Here is a 12,861-nt window from a genome sequence, read left to right as displayed (position 1 = left end):
TTTTGCTTGATAAATGACAAAATTCATTTTCAAGATGGTTGCAGAATATTTTTCTGTTGCTCAATTAATTATTTCAGGTGTTATAAGGACTCTCAGATCAGTTGATGGGACATGTTACATGCTATATTGAATGGTATTGTACCGTAAATATAAAACACCAACCAGGAAACAGATCCTACTCTGACCAAAATTCCTTTTAACAATCAACATTACTCAAACTTCCCAAAGCATGTAGTCACATTGGCTGTGCCTACATGCAGACACACACACACACAGCGTACAGTAGCTGTGACTTACAGGGTGTGGTGGATGTTGTGGAATGGACTTTAAAAAAAGCCCTCTGTTGTCGGTCTCTGATCCCCATTAGCTCACTTTGTTTTAGTATCCCTTTCTTCCTGCATTTCTTCTTATACTTGCATTATTTTTGTTTCCCTCTCTTCCTCTGTGGAAGTTGGAACAGAAACCTTGGAAATAGCAGAGGGAGGGACTTGATGGGCACAGTAACAGAGAGACCTAGAAGGTACAATTAGCTGCAAAGAGAACAAGAAAGAATTGATGATTAAAACGAATGGATTTCTGAGGTTTATGGCTTTAATTTACATCTACTTTGACCATGGTAGGTGCAGGATGATTTTGCTAGTAGGGATTTTAAGCCCCTGCAGGGATTAATCATAAACTTTAGTCCTGCCAAAGTGCCTTTGAGCAAGGCACCGGATGCTGAAATACTCGAGGAGCACTTTCTGACATCCCAGTGTGTAATGGAAACATTTTTCCTACATGGATCAATGAAGTATCATGTTAATTTGCTCATCCACCATGAACTTGGTGATACATTATCGTAACTTGTGCTGACTGAATGGAAATGCTTCTGCTGATTGTCTCATTATCCGCTGATCGTATGAGAGCAGGGTCCTGGCACCAAGCTGCAAAGAATGCCATAAGAGAACTGAACTGAATGCCCTATTTTTGTGTATTACATCACCCAACATACTGTCCCAACTTCAGAGCCACTGCACCTCCAAATACTGTATGAAGATATCCTTAATGTGCATTTGATTTATCATGTAATGGCCAGGGTGTCTTAGAGTAACATTATTTATTTAGAAGCTGTTTGTTCCAAATACATAGATCATCAATAATGAAATGAGGGGTTATTAATCTTGGCTAGTTTAGACTCTGCTCAGGAGTAGTTACTGATCTGTGTGTGTGTGTGGTATTTCCACTCTGTTGTGCTCTGTCATCAAAGCGGAGGGATATCCCTGAGAAGTATGTTGCCCCGGGCTTGTGTATGTACTGTATGCAGTCGGGGTTGTGTTCACGCCTCTGTACTTGTGTCAGTGTATCCTGACCCTGAACAATCTCGTCTGACGTTTGTACCCTCATAGAGACCTTGTGTCCACCATGCTAGCGGCTTAGCTCTGTGGACAGCAGTGTCGGTCCTGCTGTCACATCGGGTTGGTCCACCACGTTGGGCCACACTGAAATATCTACTACAACTACTGGGTGGACTACTTTATTTGCACTACACACACGCTGGTTTAGCTCTAATTGCTAAACTAAGACAGTCGGCATGGTAAACATTATACTTGTCAACAGTCGACTTGTTAGCATGCTGACGTTAGCATTTAGCTTAAAGCGTTACTGTGCTTAAGTACAGTCTCACAAAGCTATAAACCTGGTGCCAGTGGCACTATTCTTCCCAGTTTTGATGGGGAAAAACTATGACAACACCCTCGATCCTTTAAGTTATGGTGCGCTTTTGATGTTTCGAAACACGTTTTTTTTTCTGGTGTATATATTTTTATTCACACCGTCACACATCTCCTGCTCTCTGTCCTTGTCATCCATCTGTCCTGCTCTCTGGAGAAAATGTCCTTAGAGTTGATTTACTCTGGTACAGTTCAGATTGGTGATGGTAGAAGGTGTGATGATGAAAGCCAAACACCCTCTTATCAGCCTGGTGTTACACAGTTAAGTCTCTGGTTATTTTTCTATTATGTGACTTCCTTGTTGATATGACCCTGAAGTAGGGCAATGTATCTCTCTCTGTGTCTGTGTTACATGGTGTATTTGGTCAGTTTTCCTTGTTTTTTTCAACACTTAATCAGAGCTGCCTAGTTATTGTTAGTAACTATTACCGTTATTCATCTTAGCTTTGGCAACATAAGATTTCCTTGTAATGTTCTGAAGTGATTAAAAATATAACCGAAATGGACATAAACAGGGAGATGTGTACAGTCTGTACTGTAGAAGAGAACACTCTGTGCCACCAGTAACTCATCCTGCCCCATACAGTAAATCTCGGCAGTGGGTTGGACCACCACATATTGATGAACACTGACCACTGCTGGGCCTCTATGGAATTTCTCTCCCCAGTAGTTTTCCTAATAAAACTTCTTATGGATACTTTAGTGACTGATGTTCCTCTCTGTGACACACCATCTTCACTTCTTTTCACCCACGTTGACCTTGTTGTCTGTCCCACTCTTTTATGTGTCATTTCTAGGAGTCCCCTCAGGACAGTGCCATCACCAGGGACATTAACAGGACATTCCCAGCTCATGACTACTTCAAAGACACTGGAGGAGACGGACAAGACTCCCTCTACAAGATCTGCAAGGTGGGACACACACACACACACACACACAACACACCACACACACACACACACACACAAACACACACAGAGGATGTTTAAATTACGTTTTTAATTATGGAGCCGGTAAATAAAAAACAGACCAGCGCAGTGCACAAAGCTTCATCATCAGTTACAGCTGACTGTATTCAGAGCAACTGCGGAAACACATCTGCAGCATGTATTACTTTCCTCTGACCTTCTTTCTGCATCGTCAATTTTAACTTAAATGCAAAATGCTCTCTACTGAAACTTGTCACAGTGTGTCATCTGTTTTTGACAACTACACCTCAAAGTATATCTGTAAAATATTTGTAAACTTGAAAACAAATGGCAGATAAAAAGAGAATTTGGTGGAATATCTACAAACCCTTCGTCACAGTGAAGAACTGATTAATACCACACAACCTGTTTCTTTGGGGGGATTTATTATAAACATTGTGGCCCTGACATACATTTATAACCTCCTGATTACTGAGGATGATTCTGTATTTGGCAAACTGTAATTGGAGATATTTATTTTCCTTCAGTTACACTGGTGAGATGTAAACAAACTCTCTTTTTGGTAGTGGCGGTGCTCACTGCAAGAACCATTTGGAAATAACATCAATCTGCATGTGAACGTTTCCCTGTGATAAAGTGCAGTTACTGTGTAAATGACTTGCTTTACAGTAAGTCTGATGACAGAGTTTGTAGAGCAGTAGTGAGAGTTGTCAGAGCTCAAAGGAAGTGATCATTAATTAACTGAGCAGCCACCCAGTTTGTGGGTGGTTCAGTGAGTTCACTGCCTGTCTACAAAAGCAACATAAGTTTCTAATCGAACAAACACACACACAAGACTCTACTACAATCAGTCCTGCTGCACAGCTCACTCTCACACACCAGCATACACACACACACAGTATACGCAAACCTGGCAACTTCTCACAAAATACTTATTGATCAGCAAGTGCCAGCGCTCTCTCTCTTGAGAATGAACATGCACACATGCTACGCACACAGTTTTACCTGTGGTTCCATAATCCTACATGAATGGTCCGGTCTTTTTGTTCATTTTCATTTCATTCATTATGTATAACTCAGGTGAGGGCATCCATCTCTTCTCAGACAAGCACCTCCTTAGGTGTGGTTGAATAATTCAGTGGGCCCTCCCTTGCCTCTGTGTGTGGATTGATCCACACTTTGTCTGTTTGACTTGTACTAATTATTTGTGTTTGTAGCTCAGTAGGCCACCTTTCTAAACTCTTTCCCTTGCTCCCTCCCCTCATATTTACTCCATTTCCTCTTTCCCAACACCTCTCTCCAACCTGTTTAGTTTTCCTCTCTTTGTCCTTTCCTTTCTGTGTGTCTGTTACTCTCTACTTATAGTAACTTTTCTGTTTTTCTCCTTTCCCTCATCTGTGTCTTCCTTTACAGCTGTTCTAATACCATTAACAGGGCACTTCACAATACAGTCAAGTGCGTTTGATATACAGCACACAGTGAAAAACTTCAACAACTTTAGATTTCTAAAAAGGGAATAAAATGACTAGATATTACTCTTAATAGCTTGTACAACATTACTCAAGTGCTCTATAGCCAAACAAGTCCGCTGTGCACTAAATATTTATACAAATTGTATTTGACTGATAGGTGGTGGTTAGACAATGGTCATTTTTATTATCGTGTTTGTAATTTCTCAACTTTTCTTTCATTTTTGTCTATTTAATTGTGCTTCCAGTGTATCTTGAGCCATATGGACGTCTTTCTCATTACCTGACAAATACAAGTTCAGTATTGACTGATACTGAACTTTCCCAGGGCTGGCTTGCCAACCTAAATATGTTGTCTCTGTCTTCTGTTCATCTCTCTTTCACGTTACGTTTCATCATTTGATTCTGTGTTGAAATCATAAATACTGTTTAATGTGGATGCGCAGATAGAACTTTAGTACCGATATGAGTACTTAGAAAACAATTACAGTTCTAATTATGACTTTGAAAACATGTTTTATTTTCATCAGATATTCCTCACTTATGTCTTATTGTCTTAAAATATCTCCAAACTGCTGACAGTGACTCTCCACCGCCTACCGGCTCAACTAACTTGAGGTTAACGTCATGTTGCCATAAGGTGGTATTGGGTGTGATGGTATCTGAGTAGTTTTATGATTACGCGTACATGAGAACAGTATCGGACCCGCTACCCATTACTGGCATTGGTATTGGTGCATTCCTACTGTTTAATGTAGCTTTCTTGGTTTGAATCAACTGAATCAGTTGGAAGGTGACAGCAACTTTTGGACTAACATCTATTATACAATTAATGATTTTATCATAATGTATTATCCCGCAACAATTTAAAATTCCCTGTAAAACTTATTACTCACTGTGTGCCCGTTTGCCTTTGTCCTCTCCTTCAGGCTTACTCTGTTTATGATGAAGAGATTGGTTACTGCCAGGGACAATCCTTCTTGGCTGCAGTGCTACTGCTGCACGTGAGTATCACATATCAGCAGGGTCCAGCAAAATGCTAGATTTTCAAACAATTTCAAGAGCTGAGAGGGACTGTTTTGTTTTCATTTGACATTGCATGTTTTTGACATTCTGCAATGCTAGAGGATTGGCCTGGCTTATGTCTTGGAGCCTTGTCTGTAGTATATTCAGTGTAAGATCAGATGTGCATGATGTACTGTTACTGCACTAGAACAGAAAGATTTCAGATGCAAGGTGGTATCTGTGGGATACTGACATTTTATATTTATAAATAATGTATAATATTTTCATGTTCCTCTGCCACCCTAGAGTGGCTTGCCTTAAAGCACCCCTGCAGTTCAGGGACATGTCAACACTGCCACCTAGTGGACAAATAATGTCAATGTCTTCTTAGAAGCTGAAGACTAGAGGGGATTTGACATTTTAAGGAGTTATTTAAAAAGGTCAGGTAGTTGTATGTCTACAGATATTTATATGGGAAAGCTGTGAAGTAGTGTTTGTTTATTAGACTTATCTATAACCTAGGATATGAATTCACACAAGGGTACTAATTCCTAAATATTTTGTGTTTCTTCTTCAGATGCCAGAGGAACAAGCTTTTAGCGTGCTGGTCAAGATCATGTTTGATTACGGGCTCAGGGACCTTTTCAAGCAGAACTTTGAAGATCTGCATTGCAAGTTCTTCCAACTTGAGAGACTCATGCAGGTATGTGTGTTTCATTTTCATATCTGAAGTGTTTTTTTCTGAATTTACACCATAGCAGTGGTTGTTTGTCTGTTTACTGACTAATGCTATTTGTTTTTCTCTCTATAACCTGGCTACATAATTTGCTTTCTGTCTGTCTGAAACAGGAATATTTACCAGACCTGTACAACCATTTCCTGAATGTGGGTCTGGAGGCTCATATGTACGCCTCTCAGTGGTTCCTCACCCTCTTCACAGCCAAGTTCCCTCTTTACATGGTCTTCCATATCATTGACCTGCTACTGTGTGAGGTTGGTTATAAAAGACACAAAGCAGCTTCATTGGCTGCCATTAACACATTCAATCATACATATTTAATTTTCAATTTCTTTCAATTATTTTTACAATTTATGTACACACACTGTCCCATATTAACTAGAGAAACCACATTTTAGACATGTATACAATAACAAGTAATAAAATAGAGAAGTACTCTAAGGAACACTTTGTAATGACAGTCCAAACTGAGTTCACATGCATCCTGTTTATTTTTAGCATCTGAGTTATGTCTGCAGAAGTCGACTGAGGCAAATGTAAACCCCCGTCGGTTGAAACAACAATAAAGTTTGAAGTGAGAAGCACGAAGTATGAAATAAGTTTAGTAAGTTTGGAACAATGAACATTCTTCTGGGAGCTGTCTGTTAGGCTGAAGTCAGTAAAAGATGTGTCCACTTGAAGTAGTCAGAGAGCATGGGGGAAAGGATTTTTGATGAGACAAAAATAGGTTTTTGGCCTGAATGTATTTGCCTGCTGTATCTAGTGAAAACCATGTCCCATTCATCACCTGAGTAATACCATTGTTATGGTTATGCATGGCACCATGAACCCGTAATGATGCATCACAGCAGCACGAACTGGGAGACTGTTCAAGATTTAGGAAATGATGGACAGACCCAAATACAATAAATAAATGAAAGGAAGACCTGGTTTAAATCACACACAACCCCAGACTAAGGGGAAGATTGACCTTTCAGCATGGTGGTCCGAGCTAAGACAACCGGAGTGTCTCTGGATGTCTTTAAGTGGGCCCGTAAATCCTGAACCTCTGAGGATAAATCCTAAGTTTGTAGTTTTTCAACTCCTTCCTGTAAAGTGTGACACATAATCTGCAAGGAAGGGAGACACGGTGTAAGTTCAAATATGCAAAGCTTGTAAAGGGATATCATTAGAAGCAACTGCAGCACTAAAATAATGGGTCTGATTATTTACTGTATATATTTTTTATTTTTAATGAATCTGGACTATGTGTTATTATTGAGTATTGTGTGTTTATTGACGGCAACAAATAGTTTAAAGTAGGTCCTAGAATATAAATGTTTTTACATTAAAACTCATATTCTATGTTAGTTTCTTCCTACAGTAACTCCACAGTACACCATGAATCTGAATGTGTGTCTTCAATTTCAGGGCATCAGTGTGATCTTCAATGTAGCCTTGGCACTTCTGAAGGTAAGGTAGCCCACACAAATACGTACACACACACACACACACACACACACACAAACAACAACAACAACACTGACAATCACAGCTTTGAGTGGAAATGGAAATGAACCCATACGTCCTGTCACTGTCAATTCAGATAATTACCTCAATCAGTGAGGATCATGCTGCTTCATGTTGCAAAAAATGTCTGCTCAACAGGCTACTGTAGCAGTGAATATGTGTGCCTGATCTACTTGTGATTTGTTCACATACTTCTTTCACTCAGACATCGAAAGACGACCTGATCCAAACAGACTTTGAGGGTGCACTCAAATTCTTTCGTGTCCCGGTTCCGAAGAGGTATCGTTCCGAGGAAAATGCGAAGAAACTAATGGAGCTGGCCTGTAGCATGAAGGTGAGTTCAGAGAAAAAACAATAATATAATAGAGTCTCAGATCACTATTAACCTATTTCCTGTAAAGCCTTAGTCTTACCTTGGTCTTCAAAATGTTATACATTTGTAATATTGGAAACAGAAAACTAGTCAGTATTTCTGCTAATCAGATGATAAAGTTGGAATGTAATGGATTGAATGAACAGATAAAACATCATTGGAGTTCAGCAGTGCTACTTAAATACCACTAGGGGCCACTTTTGAACCTTAAATTGAGTTTAACAGATGCAATGAGCACACACTCCTCTCTCTTTCTGTCTCTGTCTTTTAAACACACATACACACACACACTCACACACACCTGTGTCCTGACCTGTTTTGAACAGCCTGGCCTAGTTTAGAGGACCTGACTTTGAAGGTAACTTTGGGCAAAGATATTTATTAGCACAACCTCTGTAAAGCAGCCAGCGTAGAGCTTTTTGGTTCTCAGTTAGACAGGCGGGCAGCAGAGAATGACGCACAATAAGCTACTCCAGCAGAGAAAAATCTAGTGGAACTAAATCGGAAACAGCTGGAGTTGCTGTCATCTTAGAGGCATCAGATCTGAACATAAATCACGAGTTTGAGCTGATGAGGCTTCTCAGATGGGATACTCTATAAAACAAACTTTCTTTTGACTTGTTTATATTTTTTATGGAACTGTTAAGCTCAGCTATGTGTTATCAGCTACGTGTTTTAAGCAGTTACACAGAAGCACTTCTACCCACCGTTTACTCCATACTGTATTTACTTCAAGAAGTTACTTCTAGCAAATATATTGGCAAGACAAAATACCTCCCACAAGTCATTTGGCAAATTGACCTCAGGGAGTGCTACAATGTTGGAGCTGGAAATTAAATCTGAGTCAAGGTAGGCTAATCTGAAACTTGGATGTCACTATAGGGGGATTAACTGACCAGATTACTGGTGACCTCATTGACTGATGATACTGCCTTCTGATTGGAGCACAAAGCTTTCTGGGTTGCCAGGTGCTCTAACTTAATTGCCCGTTTTAGCTCAGATTTGACAGGTATGTCATAATCTCATAGTGCTATTTTAAACATGATTTAAATGCTGGATTCTTACATGTGAATTACTAACCTGGGGTTTCATCCATGCACATTCTGTTTATGGAAAAAGCACAAAATGATGGAAAGCTTAATTGATTACATTGATTTTTTTAATAGCTTTATTAACAGTATATAAAAGGTTAAAGTCAAACATCCTGGTCTTGACCCTTTGAACTATTGACTCCCCTACTTCATGGTGGAATTAGTACAGGATTATAGTGATCTTATCTCAGGAAGAGGAAAGGAAAAGGTTGTTGTACACTTAAGGAATCAGTGCTGAGTGACTGTGTGACTCCTAGTGGGAGGTATTAAGATAAAAACTAGTAATTGTGGTCAAAGGTCATTATCATCTTAAAATGTCTTAAGTGAGTATGTGGCGAAGGCAGTCATAAACTACAGTCAGGTCATAAAATGTATTCAGGAGGCAATGTCAGGGTCAACTAGGGTCATTTATGTTGTGTCAGTGTATAGTTGTTACACCTACTTTCTCTCCTCGTCTGCCAACCTTTTGACTTCTAAAACTAAAATATGCTAATTGCTCAGTGAATTTATATGAAAATCATTAAATACATGCAGGGTTTTATTTGTTTACCTGTGCCATCTCTCTATGTTTACTTCATAGCGGTCTACTTTGTAGCTGGTAAATATAAGTATGTATGCGTAAGTGTTACTACAGTTAAGAGTTACATATAGTCACAGGTTTCCCGCTGTTGTGTTAAAGTTTGACAACCTTTTCAAACGGTTGCTTTTTGTGTTGCAGAAACAGAACAGCAACCATGGAGAACAGGGTTTGTAACAGGAGGTTTTGGTTCAGATGAGCAGAGAATGATCAGAAAATCACCCAAGAGAGAGCAGGTGGTTTTACAATAGGCCTCTTCTAGCTGCTAGTGTACTTTAAAACAATAAGGACGGTGCTGCACAGGTAATTTGCTAATTTATAATTGATCCAGGACTTGTAAGATGAGAAATATATTATGCAGCTGCACTTGAGGTAGCTGTGGTTGCTCTGTGTTCCTAATTGCTTCTCTAACTAGCAACGTCTGGAGACCCAGCTGTCAGTCAAGGCAGCGGGAGAAAGCAGGGGGAAAAAAGAGTGAGAGAGGAGATGGATGAGGCAACTCCTAGCCTGAATGACCTCGTTTTCTTCCTGTTGTCTGTCTCCCTTTTACGGGGCAGAATGTGCCACCAAATACACTCCAAGAGCATGAACACCCACACACACAGAGACACACTTAGAGCTGGACAACATATGGGCCATGCTGTCCCAGTTCTGCCAGCATCATTAGGTGATGAGTGCTGGGCTCATTTGGAACATCTGATATACTGTAGCTTAATACTAAACCTGAAATTGTAACACGCACACGCTCTCAAAGACAACTGTGCATTGATGCTGCAGCTGTAACTAGATGCATTAAAATCCACAGAATGAACAAGCAAGTCTTGTACACAGTGTTGGTCCTCGCTTTCATGCTGAAAATCAGGCACATAGTGTTCATTGTGTGGTAGCTGTCTCTTTTTAAAAAGCCCAATGTGAGGCAGTGGCTGGCCAGTGAAAGGCCTGTTGATGAGATTGCCTAAATACAGTGTGTGTGTGCAAACTGCAACTGTAGGCATGAATCTGGCTCTGAGTATGTGTTTAACTGGGACGCTGTTTAAGGTGGTCAGAGGTGTACCACTGAACCTGAATTCTTATTTACTGAATTTTGTGTTCATGACCACAACAATGTGATAAATTGCTGATATATAGAGAATTCCAGGTTCCATCAGAATAACAGAGTAACACAACACAAAGGCTACAACAGTGTGTAATTGATTGTACAATGTAAATCGGGATTAGAAAATACAATGTTATCTTAATAAGCCATTAAAACTGCCCCTGTTGATGTGCATGTTTTGGTTTAATCTAGCTATTCTTTGATTTCTGTGTCTAGTAGTAACTTTATACTTTTAATTTTTGCATCAATAGAAGACCTTTTTAAAACAACAAAACAGTAAGGTGGCATGAGTTGATTTTGACCGTGTGGACAGTGATACCCCAGTGAACTGGCTAGTCAGACAGAAATTAACAGTATCAAAATGAGCCTATAATCGCTGCATATGGTCCATTACATCTTATTCAAGATGGACTAAAGAATGCCACAGTCCAGCAAAGATTATAAATGTTGGGTCCTTGTTTACAAAAGCTTGGGAAGACTCTTCTCTGGCAGCCACCATTAGCGTACGAGCCAAAGACTATTGTGCTGGTCTATATTTATATCTTTGATCATGTGTGTAATTGCAATTATTAGCGTAATTCTTCAGATGTGTGATACAGTTAATGAGCATCAAACGTTTGTTTTTCTCACTGCCCAACAGATAAGCCAGAAAAAGCTGAAGAAATTCGAGAAGGAGTACCACACTATAAGGGAGCAGCAGGAGCAACAGGAGGCCCCCATCGAGAGATATGAGGTAGACACACGTGCACATTAAGCATAAAAACTTAAAAGACTCCTCCATGTCATTAACATAAAATGGATTCTTTTTAAACTTGGTTTTTCTGACAAGAGATCCCTGTTCTTGTTGGAACATAATGTCTTTAAAGCGCTGCACCACCTCTGTGAGCAACACAAGTAGAATTAGAGATAAAGGTTAACTATTTTTATATAGTTTAATTTAACTATATCAGTATCCAAAGTGTTACAGTTGATCTCACAACTCTGTCTTTGGTGTAGATAATGGTGTTATTACTACATAGTGTTAAAACTATCACCACAGTCTGACAGATTTTCCACTGAACAGAATAAATCTCCCTCTTTGTTTTTTTTTTAATGTAGACCTTGACAGTCCTTGTTCGTAAAAGAAAAACTACATGGCACCAAAAAAGCCATTAATTGTACATGCCATAAGTCATCTCAAGGGTAAGGGGTTGGTTGGATGCAGTACAAGATCATCAATTACAGTCTGCTGTGTTTGCTCTTAAAAAAATGCTTATAAAAAGCAAATACCATTTTCAAAAGAGTCAAAAGAGGTGTCTTTAGATGGTTTAAATATTGCTATCCAAGGAGATTTTCATACACTCAACTATTAAGTCACAACTTGATACAGTTGACTGCAGTCGGGTAGTGGTTCAGTCAAATGTATTATCATAGTTTGACTTTAAGATACTAAATCATATTTCAGATTATCACCACTGCAATTCTCTAGGTATTTAAATCCTTTTCCAGATTCAGACTTCTAGATATCAATACTTTACCCTTAAGTCTTCAGTTTAGGTCTGTTAAAGATGGATGGGTTATGGCCTGTTAAACATTACAATCTCATGTGATCACAGTTAAGTTTTACACTCACACAATCTCATTCTGTATATTGTTGCATTACTGTGGAAACCACCAAGTCAGGCTTGCTTACACATTCACTCGCAACTCTTCATGATTAACTCCTTTTTCCCTGTTCTGCTATCTCTTCACTTTCCTTCCTCTTTCGTGTTCCCTCGCTTCTCTGCGTTCCTACTACATTTCTTTGTCTTCATCTGTCTCTCTTTTTTGACAACATTGTCTTTCCTGCTCTCTTCCTTCTTTTCTCCCTCTCTCTCTATGAATCTCTCTCTCCCTCCGTCCAGCGGGAGAACCGTCGTTTGCAAGAGGCTAACATGCGTCTGGAGCAAGAGAACGACGACCTGGCACACGAACTAGTCAGCAGCAAGATCGCTCTGCGCAAAGACCTCGACAACGTAAGCCAAAGAGAGAGAGAGAGAATATAGTTGTATACTTTTTTTGTTTGTATGTGTACAGATTTTCATGAAAATGTGAGTCTGTAAATACACTTAACTGAAGGAGTGGTATATGTGGCAACAATTGTGCAAGAACGGAAACATGAAGGAGAGTGAAAGCACAAGTGTGTTTGTGCAACAAATACATATACACGTAGCAAGAGCATTATCTCCACAGAGTATTATTATTTGTGTGCAGCACTGTTTGATCTTACCGTACTTGAAAGGAGAGACGGTAAAGAGAAAACTGAGAAGAAAGTAGAGCAAGTCTAACTTTTAGTGACCTCATTGACATTGAGTTATTTTCTCATGTGTGTGTCTGTGTGTGTGT

General features: G+C 39.5%; 1 protein-coding gene across 3 annotated transcripts in view; it reads left to right on the top strand.

The window, feature by feature from the left end:
- LOC118332179 (rab GTPase-activating protein 1) overlaps window positions 1-12,861 on the top strand; it is a 76,335-nt gene that overhangs the window by 49,766 nt on the left and 13,708 nt on the right. For all 3 annotated transcript variants that reach the window (XM_035667338.1, XM_035667337.1, XM_035667336.1), the window contains 8 exons: window positions 2,507-2,620; window positions 5,037-5,111; window positions 5,690-5,815; window positions 5,962-6,105; window positions 7,262-7,303; window positions 7,566-7,694; window positions 11,138-11,230; window positions 12,381-12,491. In XM_035667338.1, the coding sequence (XP_035523231.1) occupies window positions 2,507-2,620; window positions 5,037-5,111; window positions 5,690-5,815; window positions 5,962-6,105; window positions 7,262-7,303; window positions 7,566-7,694; window positions 11,138-11,230; window positions 12,381-12,491 (834 nt within the window). The remainder of the gene's footprint in view (window positions 1-2,506; window positions 2,621-5,036; window positions 5,112-5,689; window positions 5,816-5,961; window positions 6,106-7,261; window positions 7,304-7,565; window positions 7,695-11,137; window positions 11,231-12,380; window positions 12,492-12,861) is intronic.

This window comes from Morone saxatilis, unplaced genomic scaffold, assembly GCF_004916995.1.
Source record: "Morone saxatilis isolate NCDOM2014 unplaced genomic scaffold, NCSU_SB_2.0 Contig21, whole genome shotgun sequence".
Taxonomy (NCBI): Eukaryota; Metazoa; Chordata; class Actinopteri; family Moronidae; genus Morone; species Morone saxatilis.
This window is presented reverse-complemented; position numbering and strand designations above follow the sequence as displayed.